At 39.4% G+C, this 21,445-nt stretch overlaps 2 protein-coding genes across 7 annotated transcripts in view; both read right to left on the reverse strand.

Annotated features, from left to right (window-relative positions):
- ttbk1a (tau tubulin kinase 1a) overlaps positions 1 to 4,025 on the reverse strand; it is a 49,590-nt gene extending 45,565 nt beyond the window's left edge. For 2 of the 6 annotated variants that reach the window (XM_036527226.1, XM_036527192.1), the window contains exons 1-2: positions 3,060 to 3,134; positions 2,238 to 2,544 (exon numbers count right to left, since the gene is read on the reverse strand). The gene's annotated coding sequence lies outside the window, so the exon portion shown is untranslated. Of the gene's footprint in view, positions 1 to 2,237; positions 2,545 to 3,059; positions 3,135 to 3,217; positions 3,278 to 3,861 lie in introns of those variants that run through there. The other 4 variants (XM_036527209.1, XM_036527200.1, XM_036527237.1 and 1 more) reach the window with 4 other exon arrangements.
- A 981-nt stretch (positions 4,026 to 5,006) lies between these two features.
- tpcn3 (two pore segment channel 3) lies at positions 5,007 to 18,962 on the reverse strand. Its single transcript, XM_036533218.1, has 19 exons — positions 18,540 to 18,962; positions 17,201 to 17,283; positions 15,976 to 16,090; positions 15,409 to 15,537; positions 14,785 to 14,901; positions 13,832 to 13,950; positions 13,323 to 13,424; positions 12,959 to 13,085; positions 12,358 to 12,559; positions 11,851 to 11,995; positions 11,481 to 11,666; positions 10,943 to 11,007; positions 9,136 to 9,223; positions 8,794 to 8,863; positions 7,449 to 7,668; positions 6,974 to 7,064; positions 6,514 to 6,627; positions 6,126 to 6,238; positions 5,007 to 5,574 (listed from the first exon to the last, which is right to left on the reverse strand). Exons 1-19 carry the CDS (start codon positions 18,645 to 18,647, stop codon positions 5,435 to 5,437), a joined length of 2,334 nt encoding a protein of 777 aa, XP_036389111.1. The 5' UTR covers positions 18,648 to 18,962; the 3' UTR covers positions 5,007 to 5,434.
- Positions 18,963 to 21,445: the final 2,483 nt, after the last annotated feature.

Consider the following 21,445-nt stretch of genomic DNA (forward strand, 5'->3'; position numbering starts at 1 on the left):
CTTTAAGAACATGTAAACCTCTCACCATATTAAAACACCTCTTCAAAAACCTTACGTCTTTGATAAAAATCCTAGGTTTCCCAATTTAGTCGACACCAAAACCCTCCTCTGTTATCCTACAAGTCAAGAAATACAAGAAAGTGTGTTACAACCGCTTACTAATGAGATCATAGCAGCCGTTCCTTTAAAATGCAGAATCAGATTCAAAAAGAAATTTGGAGTTGATTCAGTATAAGTGCTGAAGAGAATCTGAGGAAACAGTTCATTCATGGAGCAGTTTCTTTGGTCACAGCCTACACAACCTTTTCTGTTCTTTCAAACAGAAAAAAATACAAAGATTGTGTAAAATATGGCACATACTAATTCTGCCTTCGATAAATTTCTCTTTTCTTCAATTGAATCTTATGTCTTATTGGTCCTCTGCCCAACAAATCTGATACAAAAAAACACTATTTCAAATATCAACAGCTGTGTGAAGCTTTAAAATGAACAGTCTCAAATAGTAGTCCTTTCCACACCATGAAGCCAGGCGAAAGGTAACCTATTCAAAGGAAGCCAGCTGACTTCTGAAAGCTAAAGACAAATGTAATGATGAGAAAGAATGAAAACAATACTTATCATGCAGGCCAATGCACTTACGTGCTACACAGAAAACATACTTTAATGTATTCTGTTTCTACTGGCTAACTCACGGCTGGACTTGCAGCTTATGGCTGACAATAGCTAACAACGAGAATATGAATAATGCATTTTTTGACAACATGCAGTGCTTAACAATCAAGTCTAGAACAAACTTACACATAGGCCTAATTTCGCTATGTAAAAGGAAGCAAACCGTCAATATTGTCAAAACATAAAGAAATGCCAGCATCCATTACCTTACCACATACATGGTAAGGCTGGAATTCCAGAAAATGAATAGTATCCATACACTGACACAGAGTACCAATATAGAAACGTATACTGTGCAATATCTGAGTATAAACACTTAATGGTTGTGCAATACTTTGTATCCGAATGTGCACTTTACCTGTTGCTGAATATTTCATTCTGCATTTGCTGCTTTATTCTTACTGATGTATATATTCTTTTTACCCTCTTGTATTTTATTTATTGCATGCTTACCTACTTTATTTTTATCTCCATTGTTTCTTGACACTGTAATGAACAATTTGACCATGTGGATCTTTATTTCATTTGAAATTACAGTATTTACAGTAATACTTTCATGTATTAACTAAACTGGGACTATGGGACTATAGGTCATCTCATTATCAATGACCTAATTTATTCTACATTATACTGACACATATATTACTTGTTTGTAAACTACACAGAGGCAAGTAATTAAGCAGCAAGCAGTAATTTCTAAATGAAATTATGAATTAAACTTAATGATATTGTCTTATAACATTTTATATCCCACACTGAATTCAATGAAAAGCCACATCTTGCTGGAAAGTGTATCTACATAGCCTATATTCATAATAGAGGTATTGCTCATTTGTGATTACTAACAGTCATGAAATATTTAGAATATTTAGAAATGAACATTTTCTTTTCATAAGGCAAAGGAAGGCCTGAAAAGTCTGTGCATAAATACAAACACCAACAAAGACAACTGAACACATATCACAGTTTTTAATATGGATTTTTTTGCTTAGATTTAATTTGTGCAAATATGAATTTAATCATCCTAAATAATAAAGTATCGTTTACTTATCAAAATATATCACAACACGGGCCCAGTTCTTGTTCCAAACACAGACCACCACTGGACATTAAAATCACTTTCATCCAAACAATATATAATATTTATATAATAATGTAATAATTTATAAATTAGGCCTCCCACACTTAAAGTAGGAATCAGTGTTATCAATGCAGTGAAAGGCACTTGAATTCTACAACTGGGTAAGCTCATTTAGAAAGTTCATTCGCAGCGTGTTTTTTTTTTTGTTACACTACTTAGCATGTTATGTAAGTACTGGAATCTCTCAGATTCATTCATAGATCTTTTAGTTTTCATAGTTTGACAAAAAACCTGTATATAGGTGGAGCTATGTCCAACAAAGATTTACACCATAAATTAACAGATTTAAATAAATTGCTCCCCAAATCATAAAGCCTACAATTAGGCTACAAATAAGCATGCATACCAAAAGTCAACCTAAGTGACACTTTACCTATTTATAAATTGGCATTTGCTTTGACCATTTCCGAATTGTTTCGTTTACCTGGCACAGAGACTAAGATAGGTGGGCATTCCTTTCCGTCTTCGTTTGGTAACCTTCATTTGGGACTTTGCCGGGCCGCAAAACGTCAGTGCACTTTCCAAACACAGAAGACTCCTTTGCCTCCGGCACAATTCGAACGAAAACGAATATCCTTTAGCCACTTGGTTCCAACAATTTTCCGTGTAGAATCGAACTCATTGTATTGACTTTACCGTTGCCGAGTCGTCAACCAACAGTAATGCTGATTCAACTGATGCATTTATCGTCACAATGTTCAATGAAGCTACCGCAAACGTTCCTCGTGATCCTGCGCAAAGGATGGCAAGGATACATTTACTGTTAAATCGCCCTGCGGATGAAACCATTTTCTATATTTGTTTGTTTGATTTGCATTCCCATAACATGCGTATACATACAGATCTATATGGATTCACATTAGCTAATAAAATCAAACAGTACAGTATTTCTTTTCCGTTATCAAAAGGATAGGTATCATCTCCGGATGATGCCTAATTGTAATACATTGTTCAGCCAAGTGGGAACAGGTATAATTTGAATTACAACTGTAAGGCTGCCGTTACACGGCGATATATTAAAAAAGAAAATCGAGGTAGCTTGCTAGCCTGAAAAAAAAGCCTATTTTAAGGAGAAAACTACCACAAATCAATGTATTAGCACATCAGCTGAAGTATTGCTTGTTCTGCTATGTATTCTTCGCGACATGGTTAAAGGCATACTCCAGCTATATTAAGCACTAGGTACGTATGAAAGGAAAAAAAACGCATTTGGATAGATTTTGCACTACGGTAATCCTCCTCCAACCTGCATTTCGCTCTCCTCCAACAGTAGCATTTTTTTCCGCACTGCAGCTCCAGGTCTTGCCGGATAGACACCCAGCTAACTGCACTCTCGCGATAGGCGGCGCACGTGCACGTCGTTTTCCAAAGAAACATCATCCACCCGAGCACAACTGGTCCCACCTTTCATAAATCCGAGTCCAATAAACGTCTTCTTCTTTTTTTTCCCTCCGCCTCCCAAAATCGTCCGAGAGAACAGTCCATTGGACCAATTTTCAGACATGGCGTCAGCCCACAGGAATCAATTCAGCGCGGAGCCCAGTCAGATTCGCCGATATCAATGTTATTAGTACGTATCGCTCATCACAGGAGCTATTAAAGACCGCGCAGAATTGACTCTCTGAAGTAAAGCTCAGTCGGCATTATATAAAATTCCATCGCTTCGTGAGGGCGTGTTGGAGCACAATGGGATATGTTGTTCTGCACGTAACAGAAGGCCTGCAATTTTTGCCTTTTACAAAAAAAACTACAACTCCCACAAAAGGAGGACAGAGCGAGTCGTAAACGGCCTGAATGTTTTAAGTCATTTATCTGTATGCTTCCTTTATCGTTTAAGAGTACCATTTATTAATTTGTTTTTGGTGTACAACTGAGGGCGTCACTTGTTTTAATTTAACTTGGTTTTCTGCTTATGACGATGTATAGCTTTGAAACACCCATGTGGGCGTTTGTTAGTATGTTAGCCGCCTAGCTACTTCAACTTACAACAGACAAAGGTGCCAATTCACAGAGCAGCGAATGACAAAATACAGTAATGATATGCATACCAGTGATAAGGTGACAATACATGAGCAAGGAAGTGCTGTCGTCCTGACCTGTTCTTCTGCCGTCGCAATAAAACGAAAGATTTAGTGACTCTGAAGAGGCGCATTATTTCGTTTCCAGGGTCATTGCGGTTTTGTTCTGGTTTGCTCTTGCACCATTTTCCACCCTCCCCTTTCTCTGCCTCTCCTCCTGAATCAGCATCACACGGATACTCCCAGAATTCACCGCGAAGCTTGCGCTCCCCGAAAAAGAAGCTCGCTGACTGATTATGGATGTTTTCAGTTGCATAGCAACGTCAGTAAATGGTCACTTTAAATGTTCTCATCACTAATACTCATGGACCAACAAGTAAAAATTAATTAAATACGTCTGACATAGTAATCGTTTAGAAATTACGCACTGCAATAAAAGTTGTTCGTTTTAATGTTCATCAAACGTCATTACACAAAGTCCATCAAATTTAATTAAAGACATAAAGATACTTCTATGCCAAATTTAAAAATTGAAATAAATTTTGAAATGACATTTACTTGATGCATTTGATAGCTAGAAAATAGCTCAAGCAAATGGAACATTTTTTCTTTATATACTTCTACTATATACTTCTAATATATACTTTTACTCACAATCACATTGGACATACTGGTTACATATAAGGATCCCTTTATTTGTGCAGATGATATTTTGTGGGGATTGTCCACCAGGAATAAGGATTCTCAATGTCAGGACAGAAAGAAAATAGTTTTTTTTCCCCCTTGCAAAACCCCTATTATTTTTTTCATAAAACAGGACCAAAAACATTCTATACATTTGCTGCACTGTAATGCAAAAACAGGCAGGTTGAAAATTTATGAAACAATGAAATTTCAAAGATTTATCCATAATGGATGTTATTCCTATAAAGGATTTGAGGCAATAATAGATTTGATTGAGGTTGTTAAAACTGTTGGAAATCCTATAAACTCCTCATAATTCAAAGAAGAGCACTGAAAGAACAAGAGTCAACACTTGACGACTTGCTCGTCATACTCGACCCTCTGTAAATCTTATCTGTGCCTCAGGGTGAGAGTAAGAACATCAAGCTCCATGATGCAAAGCAGTGTCACCGTATGTCTGCATCTAAATATGAATTCATGCTTGCTACTTGTTTATTTAGCAGCATTTCCAAAGCCTATTTACATCATCTGTAACATGGTGCTATTTTTCTTTGTAAGACAAGCAGACTTCCCTTTATGTTTTGCTACAGCCACATGGAAAGGCTTAAGGACATTCAACTCTTAAACACAATTATTTTGCTATACTTTACCTGCCACTTAATAACTTATCACAAAAGGCAAGAGGTACTTCAGAACTCCTTTCTGGGGAAAAAACTGAGGAAATCGTTTTCACAGAGGTATATATGCAAAAGCAAGATACAAATCACTATTAAGAATGTATACATGCTAAATACCACCATGAAGAAGTTCATCTTCTGGTCACTTAATATAAACTGCACAGTTCCTGAAAATGATCTGTTTACATTGCTTATATGTATGAAGATCAATTAAAGCAACTGTGCATTCCCTTTCATGGCAGTTACATTAAGTCATATACTGGATTTGGGATATTGCGGTCTGGATTCAATGGGCTGTCTGGATCCTCATCATCTGCATTGTCCTCTGGGCTTAGATCTGCCTCAAATATCTTCTGTAGCAATCCATCCACAGTTTTGTATCCTAAGGGGGGAAAGCAGCAAGCACATGCTTATCATGAGAGTCAACAATGTACAGGTCATAGATGCCAACATTATATACATGTTCTTTTGTATAATCAAACCCCCAACCTGTGCAATTAATTGCATGTCTTTCATCTGCTCTTTAAATTACAATGGTGCATATTAAGTGAAGAAACTGAAGAAACGTGAAGGCTAGATCATTTTTAATGCCATTGCACTCCAATATGAATATGCTGAGATTAAAGGTTCTACATTAACAATGGCCACTCTGCTGCAAAGATTAAATTTTGTGTGTGTGTTGCAGACACGTTTACTGAGCGTGTTTTTGAAACAGTCAAATTTAAGTATGGTCTATCCTATTAAATATTATCTACTTCACTCATCCCAAAATGGCATCAGGAAAAGACCTGAAATTACCTGAAAAAAACTCACAAGTCACAAGTCCACTCCACAGCAGCAGCACACACAGATAATCAGTAACTGTTTAGCAAGACACAAAACTGCAGCCAAGGCATACTGGAGCACGTTAAAGCAGTTGCCCATAGCACTTACTTCTTGAGGCAATTCTAAACATAAGTGAGGGTTTTCCCTTAGTGGTTTCTGATGGGCCCAAGTCATTGTCCTGCGTCTCCATGCCGTCTATCAAGCTGTTCTCCAGCCTGTCTCTGTCAACAAAACAAATAAAATGAACACTACACTTTATCTGCTACACTCTTCATCGTCAGATTTAGTTAAAGAATTCATGTTTAGTTATAGGGGGAAACATGCGTCCAGGCTTATGACATGTTATACTGGCATTTACCCCATGACTGTATGTTTTATAAACATAGTAAAACACACTGGCAACCACAGGGTGAAAAGCATCATAAGTTGCAATCTACAGCACTTCCAAGAGGCAGAGATGGCTTAATTGGCTGGCTTGGATCCCTGTGATTCTTACTGATCAACACCCAGTTCCAGTTCCTCAATTTTCTTCTCCAGTGATGACTGTAAATCACTCTTGGCAACTGTATACTCCACGAAGAACGCTTCCAGCACAAACGCTACAAAAATGCTGTATAAAGAACAGACACAACACCTCTCAGTCACTTTTCCCTGCTAAGGCTTAGAGGGGTACCTCAGTCAACCACAAAGCTAATGGCTATCTTTATGTTTTAAAATTCCAAATTTAAGAGAAGAATACAAAACAATCATTTCAAAATCACCAGAGTAGCTAACTGCAAAAATGAGTAGCAGCAGAACTCACTTCATAAAGTTCATATACTTACATCAGATGAGGTTAGTGACAGCTTGATTATATTACTCTTACACCTATTTGACTTCTAGTTGAATACCATTTGGTCACAAGAAAGGGAACACCTATGAAACATTTCCACTGAGTGAGAAAAATAAATTCTTACTTTATGATGACGATGACCACTACAATATGAAACAGAACAAAGAAGATCCGCGCTGATACATGGGTGACTGTGGCAAAACCGCTGGACAGGAGTGAAATGAAGTTAAAGAAAAACAGTAACATTTCTGACCAGTGTTTTTTTTCCAGAGATCGCCCCTCTCCTTATCCCCTCACCCCTTCAGCATCTAAATATGTTTACATATGTCAACATATTTAGACGCTGATGTCCGAAGACAAAATGGATTTCATGGAGTCTAAATTATGGTCCCCAACAAGCCAACAGGCACAAACAGTAATTGAGAAAGTATTGTAGTCAGATAAGAGAGATTTGACCTATAGCATTTTCAACAGGACAACAAGTGTGCAGCTCTAATGATTTATGACAAGAGCAATTTACATTCACTGAAGATGGACCGTACTTTTTGAAACAATGATTGCTATTGGGGGCTTTGAAGTGTGCTTGTGGGAAAGGATATCATGCCACTGGTTGACCACTGTGAGCTCCAAAAGGAGGATGAAAGAGGACACAATGTCATTGAAGTTGTTCTTGCAGTAGTTGAGTTTGGCAAAGTCAGTGCCTTTCAGGAGGGGATTTCCACAGTCCCGATGCTCAGAGTTTGTGGAATTGGTCGCATAAAATGTCACTTTACCCTTGAAGAGTTCCATTCCCACCATGGCAAATATGTAATACACCACCTACAAATGTCGGAATTACAGTCAGTACACTCACAGAAATATCTGCCGATTAGATGGCTTGCATTAGGAGCAGCAACCACCATCAGGAGGCGCCAAATCAGAGTTAAGTCTGCAAACAGTTCAGTTTCACACTATGATAATTTAGTCATCCTGGAAAAGGAACACAATCAACTAGTGTTGTAACTGTACAGTGAACCCAGTTCATTTGAACAGGAATTGTCAAAGATGTCAACTGTGTAAACTTTGGACGGTTTACAAAAGGCCAGGTTCTTACACGGTGATCTAAGTATACATTTGAAATTGCAGCACTATCCAAATTTGTTTCTGGTTCATGGCAAATGGGTATGGGTAAAATATAATCATAACCATCCACACTGAGGCTGCACCCAATGTTGGTGGATATTTAATGAGCCCGACAATAAACAGAGAATGATTCACCACACTTCAACTGACACAGACTGGAATGCCCAGAATAATTTGTTGTTTTATGGAATAAGTATCCAAGTACATTTGGAAGCAATTTTAATGCAATATTATTTTACCTATTGGTAATGTCACACATAAAATCATTTTTATTGAGGTTGTTAAATGTGTACATACACTCACTGAGCACTTTATTAGGCACACTATACTAATATTGGGTAGGGCCTCCCTTTGCTCTCAAAACAGCCTCAATTCTTCGTGGCATGGATTCCACAAGATGTTGGAAACATTCCTTTGTAAACTCTAAAGACTGTTGTGCATGAAAATCCCAGGAGATCAGCAGTTACAGAAATACTCAAACCAGCCCATCTGGCACCAACAATCATGCCATGGTCAAAATCACTGAGATCACATTTTTTCCCCATTCTGATGGTTGATGTGACCATTAATTGAGGCTCCTGACCCGTATCTGCATGATTTTATGCATTGCACTGCTGCCACATGATTGGCTGATTAGATAATTGCATGAATAAGTAGGTCTACAGGTGTTCCTAATAAAGTGCTCAGTGTATATTCTCACACAATACTATATTATACTATATTGTTGCGATACATCTACTTCAGCCAGTATCCAAAAAATACATTTTATGCCAAGGGTGTGCATACAGGGTTCTCGGTTATTGTAGTTAAACAAATACTTACAATAATTAGCTGGCCAAATGTGAGAATTGCTGGCCCAATTTTGATAAGAGTGTTAAGGATGGTCCGGAATCTGGATAAGGGAAGAAATAATGTTTCATTTTTGTTTTTTTTTTTGAACAAATTTTAAAAAACCAAGCCTTACTATATGCCAGCAACTAGTGCAATGGAACAAATCCAGTAAAAAACACTCTAGTAACAAGCTGCAATGTGTGGCTAAGGGGCCCCACTTTTTCATTGATGCTTAGATACAGAAACACAGAAGACCATGCCCTGAGAGAGCGGACATACACCACATTAAATGGTTAGGTTGTCTCTACCAATAGGCCTCTTCACTCTAGTTACCTTTCTATACTGTCTACAATCCGTATCAGCCTCAGGACTCGCAGGATGAAGATGATGTCCAGGATCTCACGGCTGGAGTAGCCACCAGCTGAAACAACACATTCAGTTCACTTTCTACCATACACTGACCAAAGCAAGAACCATTAAATGCAATCTTGAGAGATGTAATATGATTATTATACAGTGAACTTAGTGAAATAAAAGTCCTGTAAAATGAGTAATCAGTCGCTGATTTGAGCCGTTTCTGCTAAACAGGGCTTACACTAAATGTTTGTAAACTTTCTAACAGAGAAATGTTTTGATAAAAACAGTGTGATGCATGCACATACATGCACGGTCACATGCATTCAGCCATAAATGACAGAGGCTGTCCCTGGAGTCCCCACATTACACTTACCACCAGCTGACACCATGAAGCTCCCACACCAGTGATGCACCGCTTATATTTTGACCTGAGCCTGACCCGTAACATGCAGAATTTGACCCAAGCCCAATCAAACCAATTAAAAAGGCTTACAGAGTCACCAGAACTCACTGTTAGGAAAATCACATTTACTGAACATTTACTTTTTTTCTACACATTCTTATATTAGGATCAGACTGCCAACTAAACTGTTTGTTCAGTGATCAAATCACAGAGTGATTTATCCATCAATCCACGGTAGTCCAGCAGCATTGCTAAGGAAGGCATAATATGCCTAGAAAATGTCCTTGAGTACTGCTACAAGACGACATGCTGGTTTCACTGCTTTGGCCAGGATGTAGACTGCGATCTGAGGTCCTTGCCTTAAGGAATGCCCTAGTGTCTGGGAGATTTTCTTAGGAATGTTGTCTTGTCCAGGGAAAAAAACAACACATCCCGCATAATCAAAATACTAAACAAAAAAATTAAAATACTAACGTGCCCATGTGAATTATTTTCAACCCTAACCTGTCCAACCCATGGTTTTAAGAATGACCCACACACCACTACCTGACATCTTCAGCTTGCAGAGTAATGACGGATATGATGTTTACATAACAGGCAAACAGTCCTTTGTGAGGAGAATCAAACCCAATCACTAGCAAGAGCAGAAACCACCACCAGGAGGCGCCAAAGACACATCTGACCTGTGTCAGAGGACAGCCTCAGTAACCTACAGCCCCATCTGATTACACCTTCAGTCAACAACAAGACAACAGCATCTGCCTAAGGTTCGAACAATCCATCTCTCAATGGAGGAGACTTGCATGTGCCACTGTACCGTTTCTGTGCATTTCCTTTCATTTTCACTCCCTGGACAGTTAACTCCACATAGCTCTTCATTTCACAAGATGGCAGCATGCTGTGTAAGTTTAAACAATGTATTCTGAAAATGAGGCTTGTGAGTCGTGAACATTGTGTATATATTAGAACATCTCTGGCAGCTTTTATCAAGGTACTTTACCACAGTATGAATTCAACTGTATACACTGGTTGCTAAAAGTATGTGATGTCATGTCATTTATGACATCATATAATATGCAAGGAAGTAGAATATTGTCAATATTGTCATGTTCCATTTACAGCACTGTCAAACAGTTTGCGAAGTTGCGAATTGATTTATGTGATTTTATGAGGTACAGTCCACTATCTAGGACACAGCACAGCTACATGCAGAGGGAATGCAAAGTTGTTCCCTGACAACATAAAGCTGTATCCCCCCATAAGACTGAGGGAGAACACACTGACACGATAACATAGATACACTTCTCTTACAAGGATGAAGTCATGCTTCTAACTACACCTCCCGTTGGTCAGAGCAACAGGGACACGGTCTCTACTTACATGACCTCAGCGCAGAATTGGTTATGGTAGCAATCAAAGCGGAAACAACGATGATGGTGTCAAACCTGAGGAGGTAAACAAGAGATATGTCAGACACCACCGTGCCTTGATGCGTGTTGTCTCCTGGTTCTTATATAAAATTTGCCGAAATGAGAAAAAAAAAATCCCTTCTGAAAAAGGTCACTGGATTACCGAACTCAAGACTACCGACAATGGCATCTTGATGAAGAACAGATAACGCAACTGCTCATAAAAACAGATACCACAGTGCCTTTAAATGTGTGACGTTTCATTGTGAAGATTCACCCACTGTGGTACATGAAGTGCTTTGGAACTGTGAACCACTGAGCTTCCAACTTGAGAGTGCCTAAACTGCACTGGACAAATATCAGCAGACAACGCTCTCTGCTTAGATAGCAGCAGATTCACTCAGCACGACTCCCCATAGATATTAGGAGCATGCATTACTCTGCTGAAAACAACTCCTCGGGCACAAAAAGTTAGAATATAAGCTTTCACTGGCCCTCACGTGACTCACCAGTTCCAGAACTGGTGCTTGGCGAAAAAGGCCCGTGGCTCAAAGGTGTACAGCTTCAACAGGATCTCCAGCATGTACAGTCCCAGGAAGACCCACTCCACGTTGGAGATCAGCGAGTTCTCCTCATCGAGCCCAATGAAAACCGCATTCACCACAATAATGATATCGTAAGCATAAACAAAGGCCCTGCAACACAGAGCACACCTCACTGAATCAACACATTCCTCCCTGGACTGAACATCATCCTAGTGCTATATTTAGAGCACCACACACACAACACAACATTTGGAACTTCAATAAACCTCAATTACCTCAACTAACACACAACCTGGAAACAAGATAACTGCAGTAAACGTTGTTTATAGCTTACTTGTGCAGGACCATACGGCAAATGAACCTGCTGGCTGCAGAGTTGTATAGCCCAGGCAGCCAGTTCTGCAGTGGGTGGGTCCGTGACTTTACTGTGATAACCTGGATGTTGAGGAGGTCAGCCAGCTGGATGAATGCCATTTTCCCTGTGTACGGCAAGCCAAAACATCTCTACAGACAGTCACCTAAAAGTGTTTAAAGTCCACAAAAACAACTTTGCCCTTTATACCACACCTGACATAGACCTGTTAAAAATATTTTTAGCATCAAAAAATGAGCTGGAATTTGTTTTTTGAAGAGTAAGCCAAAAGCATAAAATCCCTTGAAAAGAAACAAAGCGAAGTGTGACTGTTGACCAGTCTAAGCTACCCTTGATTGAATTCATATGGAATGGTTCTGCTGACTGGCTATAATGGAATAACTGGAGTCTGTGTTCAAGGTTACAAGACTGCATGGTCACCTAGCACAGGACGCATCAACCCGCCTCCATCTGAGGCAGCACACTGACCTATGTACCCTTTTTTGTCCACATCGGAGACACACCATAGGAGCTCCCGGTGGGAGTTACTGAGGCCGGGTTGCACCATGCGCACCAGTTGGTTCCAGCGGGCTTGTGTGATCCCAGGTTCCCCTCCCCAAGTCTCCTGCAGCACCCGGAATGCCCGCACCATCTTGTACCGCTTGGCTCTCACCAGCTGCCTCACTTCTTCCTGGAGATCACAGCCACAGTTACAGACACCTGACCACATGTCAACTGTTCTCTGCAGATATGGCCAAACACAGATCTAGAGTTAAGAATACTGCTTATAGCGTAAAATACTAAGTGTTTAGTTGTCTTACCTTATAAAACCCCACCAAGCTGCTTTCCTTTTGTCCACCATTACATGTAACCCTTCAGATACTTCAGTAGTGTCTACACTATCTACAGTGATTGGCTGTTATTTTCAGAGAGATTTTGTTAATGGTTTGATTTTGAAAATTGATTTCAAAATATATACATTTTGGGGTGTGATTAAAGGATGTAATTGACAGACCAGGACTGGAACAGCAAATGGCTAAACATCACTGCCAACATAACAGGTGTACAAAGGAAACTTTCACCACTTTACCTTAAGGTATTTCTTGTAGTTGTTGTAGACCACAGCAAGGAACACAGACATGAATATGTATGTGTTTATAAGAATATATACGATGAAGAAAACAGCAAAGACAAAGCTGGCATTGTAGGCTGGCATCCTTAACAAAAGACAACAAATAAATTTACATTAGACATTTTAAATACCAAAAATACAAAAGAAATCAATTCAGATGTGCTAAGCACCAACACAATGCTTATTTCATATCATCCAAAAGTATTCTTACATTTTTAATCATTCAAATATATAAAACATCCCACCCTTTACCAAAAAGCACCTATTAAGTAAAACAAAGTATTGAGAATTGATATTTCAAAACAAAAAATCATTATCTTACATGACATCTGGGCTATTAGCAGTGGTCACTAATACATAAAGCTCAAAGACAATCTCCAGGTAGTCTGTGAAATACTGCCTTCCTTCATTGGTTACAAGACCCCTTGGGCAGAGAGAAGAGAAGTAAATTAATTCAACAACAGTTTATCATATACATGTAAATTGTACATGTTATCAAAATATAGCACACCCAGACTATACTGTTGTTCTAAACTCAGATGTAGCCCTAACATTCATGATCCCACAGTTTGACAGGAGAAGTGAGTCAGAAAAGGTACTGTGGATAGCAGAATTCAGAGTTACTATATTTAACTATGGTACTGTATAGTGAGGTGACACTTGGGTTATATATATATACATATATATATATACATTCAAGTTCAGATGGGTATCTCTGAAGTTAAATGTCTCAGAAACATTCTGATATGGAACACTCTACATGACTCTACATGATAAGATTCAGCCAACACATTAATGCATGTACGTGACGGCATTGCAGGCTACACTTGCCTTTTTCCAAATAGCTTGAGTGCCATGAGCGAAAACATTAGCACGGTGAATATAAACAGGAGGAAGACGTAGAGGATTTGGGGCAAAGCATTCCTGATACTTCTGAATGCCCGTCGAAGCTACAGACAGAAAACAAAAAGCATAATAGTAATGCTCATCAAATACAAATTATATGGAAGCAGATATACACTAGCACATTAAAGAATCTCACTACAGTGTGTCTGTGTGGGCGACAGGTCATTTAGTAGACACTCTTATCTAGGCATCTCAAAAACTGGCATGAAAAGTAGCACAAACCACACACCACAAGTTAGTGCCAAATTTAGTGTTGGTGTGGCAAGTGCATGAACATGTAAGTGCAATGCACCAGAAACAACAGACTATACCATACCAAATACAATGTTAGCAAATACCCTGAGGTTAACTTCTAAATTAATAAATAAGCATCAAATAAGAATTAATGTAATTCTTTTACAGACCACCAACTTAGCATGTGCCTGGCATGTCTACTTAAAACACGTTCATTTTCACATTCATTTTCAAATTAATCCAGGCTTTCTCCTCACAATTGGAAATACATGATAATTGATTATCGGTAAGATGAACTGGTTATTTCTGATTTTTTTCAGAGGACATCCCAGAGTTGCTAGTTCCATGCAGGTAAACGATCCTTAGTTGGACATACAACATACAACTTAGTTGGACTTACATAAATATATATCAAGAGGGTCTACAGTTTAAAGAAAAAAAAAAAACATACTCCAAATAGACATTCTCTTTGTCTTTACTTTATTCAGTAATTCAAAACAGAAACTGAGCTCAATGCTTCGGCCTTTTGCCTTCATCAGAGACAGCTACATCATTTTCTTACCATTATTCTCTAACTCTGAAAATATCTTTTTATAGCAAAGTCTGTTGTAGTTTGAGAAAATGTGTAGGCTTTTCCACTTTACCTGGCGGCCTTCTGTAACATTGACCAGGAACAGAGGTCGCAGGACCCTTGACCATCGTACGCCATAGTAGCCTGCTGCCTTCATAGACCCATATATTATCATGTCCACTAGAGTCAGCTGAGGGGGAGAGGAGCGCATGAAAGACTTTAGGTGGTCTGGCTTTCAAAACCAAGCAGACCACACTGAACAATGAGAGAGCAGGGTGCAGAGAAGCAAGCACGTTGTGCTCACCATCACAATAGTAATTGTTGCCCAGTATCCTGTTCACATGTTACTGTATGATACAAAAGTTGCTTATTTCATAGCTCTACCTAACATCTTTGCACAATATCTCTGCAGTCTCTACCAGTCTACTGCCTTCTCAGCTACCTTACATGAATGATTACAAACAAATTGAGGCAAGGGTAAATGGCATCTTCGGTTCATTGCGGGAGAGAGCTGATCTCAACATTATCCTTATGCTTTTCGAAAACCAGCTCCTGAGACTGCAGCGCACACACAACCCACAGAGCAGCAAGACCAACCCATTTCGATTTGACTGAACATGGCACATCATACGTTTCTCCTGTCACCAGCTAAACTCACTGATGAGAAAGAACCCAAAAGGCAGGAAAGCAGACTTACTAATATGATGACAATAATGCAGATGTTCTTGGGATCCTTCCAGAATTTCTGATGTGGGATGACTTTGGCATAATGAATGAGCCGAGCTGTGAAGACTGTCAGGCATATTAACTCCGCCACCAATGTCGCCTGGGACAGAAACACTGGTGAGCAACTGAGAAACACCTGTGCCACTGCTTTAAGTTAGTGGTGCCCACTGGAGACCCACGCCTTAACTTAACTGGCGCAGTTGCCTGGATGGGAGTTTGAATCACAAGCTGTTCTCGGTTTTCATCAGTTACTTGTCGAAGGGCATCTTTAAAACCCTTACCACTACTGATTGCTCACCAGTTACTTGGTACCTATATACAGCAAATACATACATGCCATGTTCACTTGCTGTAATGCTTGAGGTATTACATAATACATGCACCTTTAAATCACTGCTTAAGTTGTAAGTTTAATTTTAGTGAGATCACAGCCTTTTACACACAAAAAATAATCTTCATTTATTAAATGTCAATCTTTAATAAACGGGTCTTGCTCAACTGGGTCACCTAGAGAAATGAGTCTAATGTAGATTCTTACCCATATGGGCAGAGGGATGAGTGCTGGATCTTCAAACAAGGCTAGAGCCAGGTTCACAATAATGAAGGTGTACAACAGCACCTTCATGCCCCAGTGATTGTAGAGCATGTACAACCTGATGGGAGCAAAAGCACCTCTTTGTCAGAGAAGTCATAGACACAGAGCAGAGTACAGCAGAAACACAGTACAGTACAGTAAAAACCAGTAGATTCAATTCTGTCCCTTGTGTCAGCATGGATTGTAGCTTGACTAAACTTGTGATGTACAGGATTCTGCCTTTTTTCAGAGATTCATCTCACTTCCTGCTTCCTACTTCCTGAAGCATGCTGACAATAGGAGTAATGTGCAAAATATGTCCATAGCAGTGAACACTTGTGGTTCCCACTATGATACAGTATCTGTGAGCTTCTGAGTGCCCAGGAGATGAAACCACAAACATCTGTATCTACTAAGTGTTTTTGTAGGTTTATGTTGTCTACAATAGGATACAGTGTGCAGGAGACATGCTTAACTTTTGGGAGGCTTATGTTTTGTACGGACAGCAATCGCTTGCAGTGCTAAATTCATTAGCATAGCCTACCAAACCATAGTGTGAGCTTGCAAAACTGCTGTTTAACAGGCACCCACAGTGGTTCTGAGAAGACCAAGTGTTTGGTTGAGCATAACAAGCACTACCAAATTTGGTATGAAAATATAACAGACTGTTTTGTGCTTTCAACTGCACCCTCCTACTGGCGTTAATTTTCAACACTTTTTACCTTTTTCTTTGACACTTCAAGTCGCACAGCACACTACAGTGGAGTGGGTGCTCATTGGAGGATAGGCGTTTCTACACTGATACCATCTGAGCAACTTACAGGTACCAAACAAATTACAGGGTGCCCGAGAGCAGTCAGATGAGGGGACCCTGACAAACCTATCCGCACCATCCCCGTTGGAACAAAGCCAATTTGTTCTGCTGCCATGGGGTACCGATCATCCTCAGCTAGGCATGGTTGGGATTTTACCCAGGGCATAGACCTCAGCTTGTGCTCAAGGTATGTGCCTCATCCACTAAGATACTCATGAGCCCCACTTGCTTGCTGCTTTTACAAGACATTCAGAGAGGTGAGCTGAGGGTGCATGAGCTGTCAACGGCTAGTGCTCTTTGTGTGCCATGTTGACTGTTCATCATACTGCTGCACACACAGGCATCACCTTAGATTCAGTAATGCTAGGGCCTTACCTGACACCCTGAGGCGATGTGTCAAAGAAGATGTTCCTGTTGTACTGGGCATCGGACACATAAACTGCCGCCAGCTCAAGTTCCTGACACCACAGAGACACATGACACAGACACAGAGGGAGGTGGTCAGGATGTTGAAAAAGCAGGCCCATAACATGGAGAGAGGCCGCAATACAGACAGGCAAAAGTTACTAAAATTTGTTATGTGAGGTCTCAGGTGAGCTGCTTAGTACATTATAAACAATTATTATCGCGTGGGAAGACTTTTTCAAATGACAAAATGTGTAGAAAGGACTTCATCCCATCTTTAAAGCATTCTGTTGTATGGAATTTCATTACTTTTAATGAATAGATAAGGTAGTACAAGTTATTTTAGAAAAACATTAATAAGAAATAGTTCACTGTATGTTGTTGTGCATCATTTTACTTGAGAGGCACCAGGACGCCGTAATGATCTATGACCGAAAAGATTTTGTGAAATGGGAGACTAAAATGTTACAGAAAATCAGTATTTTCTCCAGAGCCTTGCAGAATATTATTTAAGTTGTAATACTCATGGCAGACAGTCACTTTGGTGGGAGATAAAGTACTATATATTGCACATCAAACTATCTTTTTGCTTCAGTTTTGCGGGATATCGGCATTTCATCCAAAAAAAACCCCCCAAATTTTATGCATACGATGTCAAAAAGAGCTGAAACAACCATTCAAGCGTTGCAAACAGTCATTTGTGAGTTTAAGAAATACACAGTGCATACCAAACTGTACTTTTTGCTTTACTTTTTGCTGGGAGGAAAGCTTCTAAGGTTATGTCATGTGCACCAAATGATACTTTAAGTAATGCGGATCACTTGTATTTTTTTTTTTTTTTCAACAAAGCGAGATAGATTTGAGACATGGCAAAATATCAGTAAACACCACCATCAGTAAACTTCACTATCGAAGTAGATTAAAGTATTTGGTTCTTGCTGAAGCTTTAATTGCACGAAATCATAACAATATGCAGCCAGTACTTCACCGGTATGCTACATATGCACTCGCTAAATAGCAATAGAGCACCATTCCCATGGGCGTCAGTTTGTTTTGAAAAGTGCTGGGGACAACAGCGGGTTCGACGTGTTCATACCTTTTTAAAGTGGTGGGGACGAAATGGGCCACGACAAAAAGTGGTGGGGATATGTCCCCAGCGTAAATGACGCCTATGCCAAAACCAAATGTACTTTGTTTAAATGCCTGTTTTCTCATTGTTTTAAATAACATGCTTGGAATGTCGATGGCGAGATTAAATAACTTAGCAAAACCGTAAAATATGACCCTAACCATGAGCGACATCACTTACATTTTTAGTCTCATCTTCCAGCTTTGTTGAAGAATTTCCACCGTTACTTGTGCTTGGTTCTCCGGGTGGCAACGTATCAGTGCTTTCTATCTTGTCAGCCTGAGACATTGTTACATTCACAGTTGACTGCGCTGTGCAGAGAATTTAACTTTCTCTTCAATTTCTCTCAGTCAGCGATGCAGAGCTGCGCACAGGAAATCCCGTGTTAGCGCTAAGGGCTGGGAGTCGACTCTGAGAAGTCTGTTCAACTAGCAACTTACTTTTGTTAGAAGATGTTAGGTCCTGTCTGTTCTTTCCCACAAACGCACTGAAAAATGCCTTTAATAGACAAAAAAGGCAAACTAATCATGCATATTTAAAGAAGTGTAATTTTGAATTGTCCTGGAAAACGCAGGCAAAAAAGACTAGTTCAGCGTTTCTTTGCTGAAGCCATGATTTTTGACCCATCATGTGACAGAAACCTGGCGGAAATAGCCAAGGAACACCAGACGGAAACTTTTATGGATTCTCCTGGCTGAGTGTTAGAACTGAAAGCGAGGCGCGTGCTTTCTTCTGGCAGGACAAATTTTATGATGAGTGGCATACTTAACTGGAAAGTGTACCCTACGATTTGCCGCGGAATTTTGAATTCTCGTTGCTGAAATATTACATTTTCTATCAGCTGGCATTGCTGTGCTTATAATTCGCCAAGTGTCTTCATTAAACAGATTAGTAAAGCATTAAAGGATAAAAGTTCATTGCTTTCCTATAAGGTATATTTGTTCAACTGAAGTTAAAATCTTATTGTTTAACATATTCTCTTGTTTAGAGCTGAGGACTAACATGCCATAATGTTTGAGATAGCTGTAATCTGCAACAAATACCACTGCAACATTTTCAAGATTCTCCATATGGGTACCAAATATGTGTCTGTTAATGGTAATCACTAAATAAACATCCGTGCAGAACTAATGTGAATGTTCATTATTACCTGTGTTTAAGCTTCTGGACAAGTTAATGGTTCATAGCATATAAAGAGATAAGCAGCCTTGGTACATGATTGATTTCTAGAATTTAAATATTTTTTTCAGTTCCTTACTAAACAGCAAAACATGACAATGGATCCTAGGGTAACAGACGAGCGAACAGTTTTTAAGTCAGCAACTTGCACTCAAAGTGATAAGTAGCAAGGCATTTTCACTAGTCAAGTCTTCTGGCAGCAGCTGTAAAAAAAAAAAATATGTGGTGGTAGTGGCCAGCACTTATAAAAATAAAGGTTGTTTTTATATTCATGACAAATCTACCAACATGTCCTCTGGTTGAATATGGAAGATTTGAGGAACGTGTTACATTTGTACACAATGTATACATTTCATTGGACAATTGAAAGTATTACATGTGATGATTCAATGATTTTCAGTTGTCATAGCTGTCATAGCTAAACACAGCTTTTCACTTGTTAGGTGAAGTAGTCATTTTGTAAGTGGAAAATATTTATTACATTCAGCAATATGTAATTCATTAATACTGCTCTGTTGAGTGTAGCATACACCATGTCTGTTCCAAAAAAAATAAGCGTGCATATAGATGTGAACTTTTTGAGTTAATTCACAGGGTTGATCACAGAAATGGTGTTTTACATTTGGTGTCTAAGTTCCTCAGATTTCTGTGTTCATAATATTGTAGTGCTCTAAGCTAGCATTCTAGCATGCACCAGTTCCGTGCAGTTTTATTTCATCCAATGTCCCTCAACCCCCTGTAGTGAGTACACTGAAAAAGGCTTTGGTCAAGAGTTCAGGAGTGAACAAATTATGGAGTGTCTTCTCCCAGTTCCAAGGGGTGTGTGGTTGCTAGTGGACAGGTGAGAGGTAGGAAGTAGGGGCATCCTGATAAATGATTTGACATTGTTACATTTCAGTGAATCAGCCCAATGTGTTGTAAGAGAGCAGGTCAGTGTTCCTCAGCCTGTTAAAATAACACTGTTTTCTCTCATCCAAAGAGTTGCATTAGCTTCTAAAATTTTTAGCAACTTTTTGCAACCAGCACACCCCACAGTTAGCCTGTATCAACAGAGAATAAATGTCTTCCCTCTGTAATTCCCACTCCCGACTCTTTCCTCCATGTTCACACCCAGCAGGCATGGTCTCCCATTGTGTGTAGCCTGGTTATGCGGGTAAAAACAGGGGAGTGATTCTACACATAAGATTATGGGAGGGGACATGAAGTTGGAACGCATCTTTCAGGTAGATGGGCCATCACCATCTATATTTAAGAGTAGGAGGATACTGAAATGGATTCTTAGCTGAATAGGAAGCCAGCAGACACTTGCCACAATAGAGATGATATGCTCATATTTACAGGTCATAATCAGTACTGTGGCTGCAGTTTTGGATATATTATAACAGAAGAACAGAGCAAAAGCAGATCTGAAATCTGACTGAAAGATTTCATAAAGACTGTTGGATTGTAGATGGTGCTAAAGTTGTGTAGCAACAACTTCTTCAATTACTCTGGAGAAGAAGGGAAGGTTAGTGACATTTTGGCCGAGGGCCAAAACGTCAGGTTTAAGGCTGGGTTGTTTTAGGAAAGGGGTGATAATAACACTTTTATGAGCTGATGGAACATTGCCATTACACAGAATTATTCACAATGTTTGCAATGAGTGGACACAGAGTAGGAACAGGTTTCATTTTAAAAATAGTTTCCTCTATGTCATTGTGTGTTAGAGAAGTAGGAGATTGGAGGTGGTGAAGAGTGAACTTTCACTGTGCGTAGGAGGGTTTCATAGGGGACTGGGCTGCTGGCTTTAAAAGTTGGAGAAATAGTGGAGATGTGTAGTAGTATAGTTGGTATAGCATAGATCTTTTTCAAATCCACACATTCAACATCTCTTTATCAGATATTCACTGCTGTCAAATACACATTGG

This window comes from Megalops cyprinoides, chromosome 1 (genome assembly GCF_013368585.1).
Source record: "Megalops cyprinoides isolate fMegCyp1 chromosome 1, fMegCyp1.pri, whole genome shotgun sequence".
Taxonomy (NCBI): domain Eukaryota; kingdom Metazoa; phylum Chordata; class Actinopteri; order Elopiformes; family Megalopidae; genus Megalops; species Megalops cyprinoides.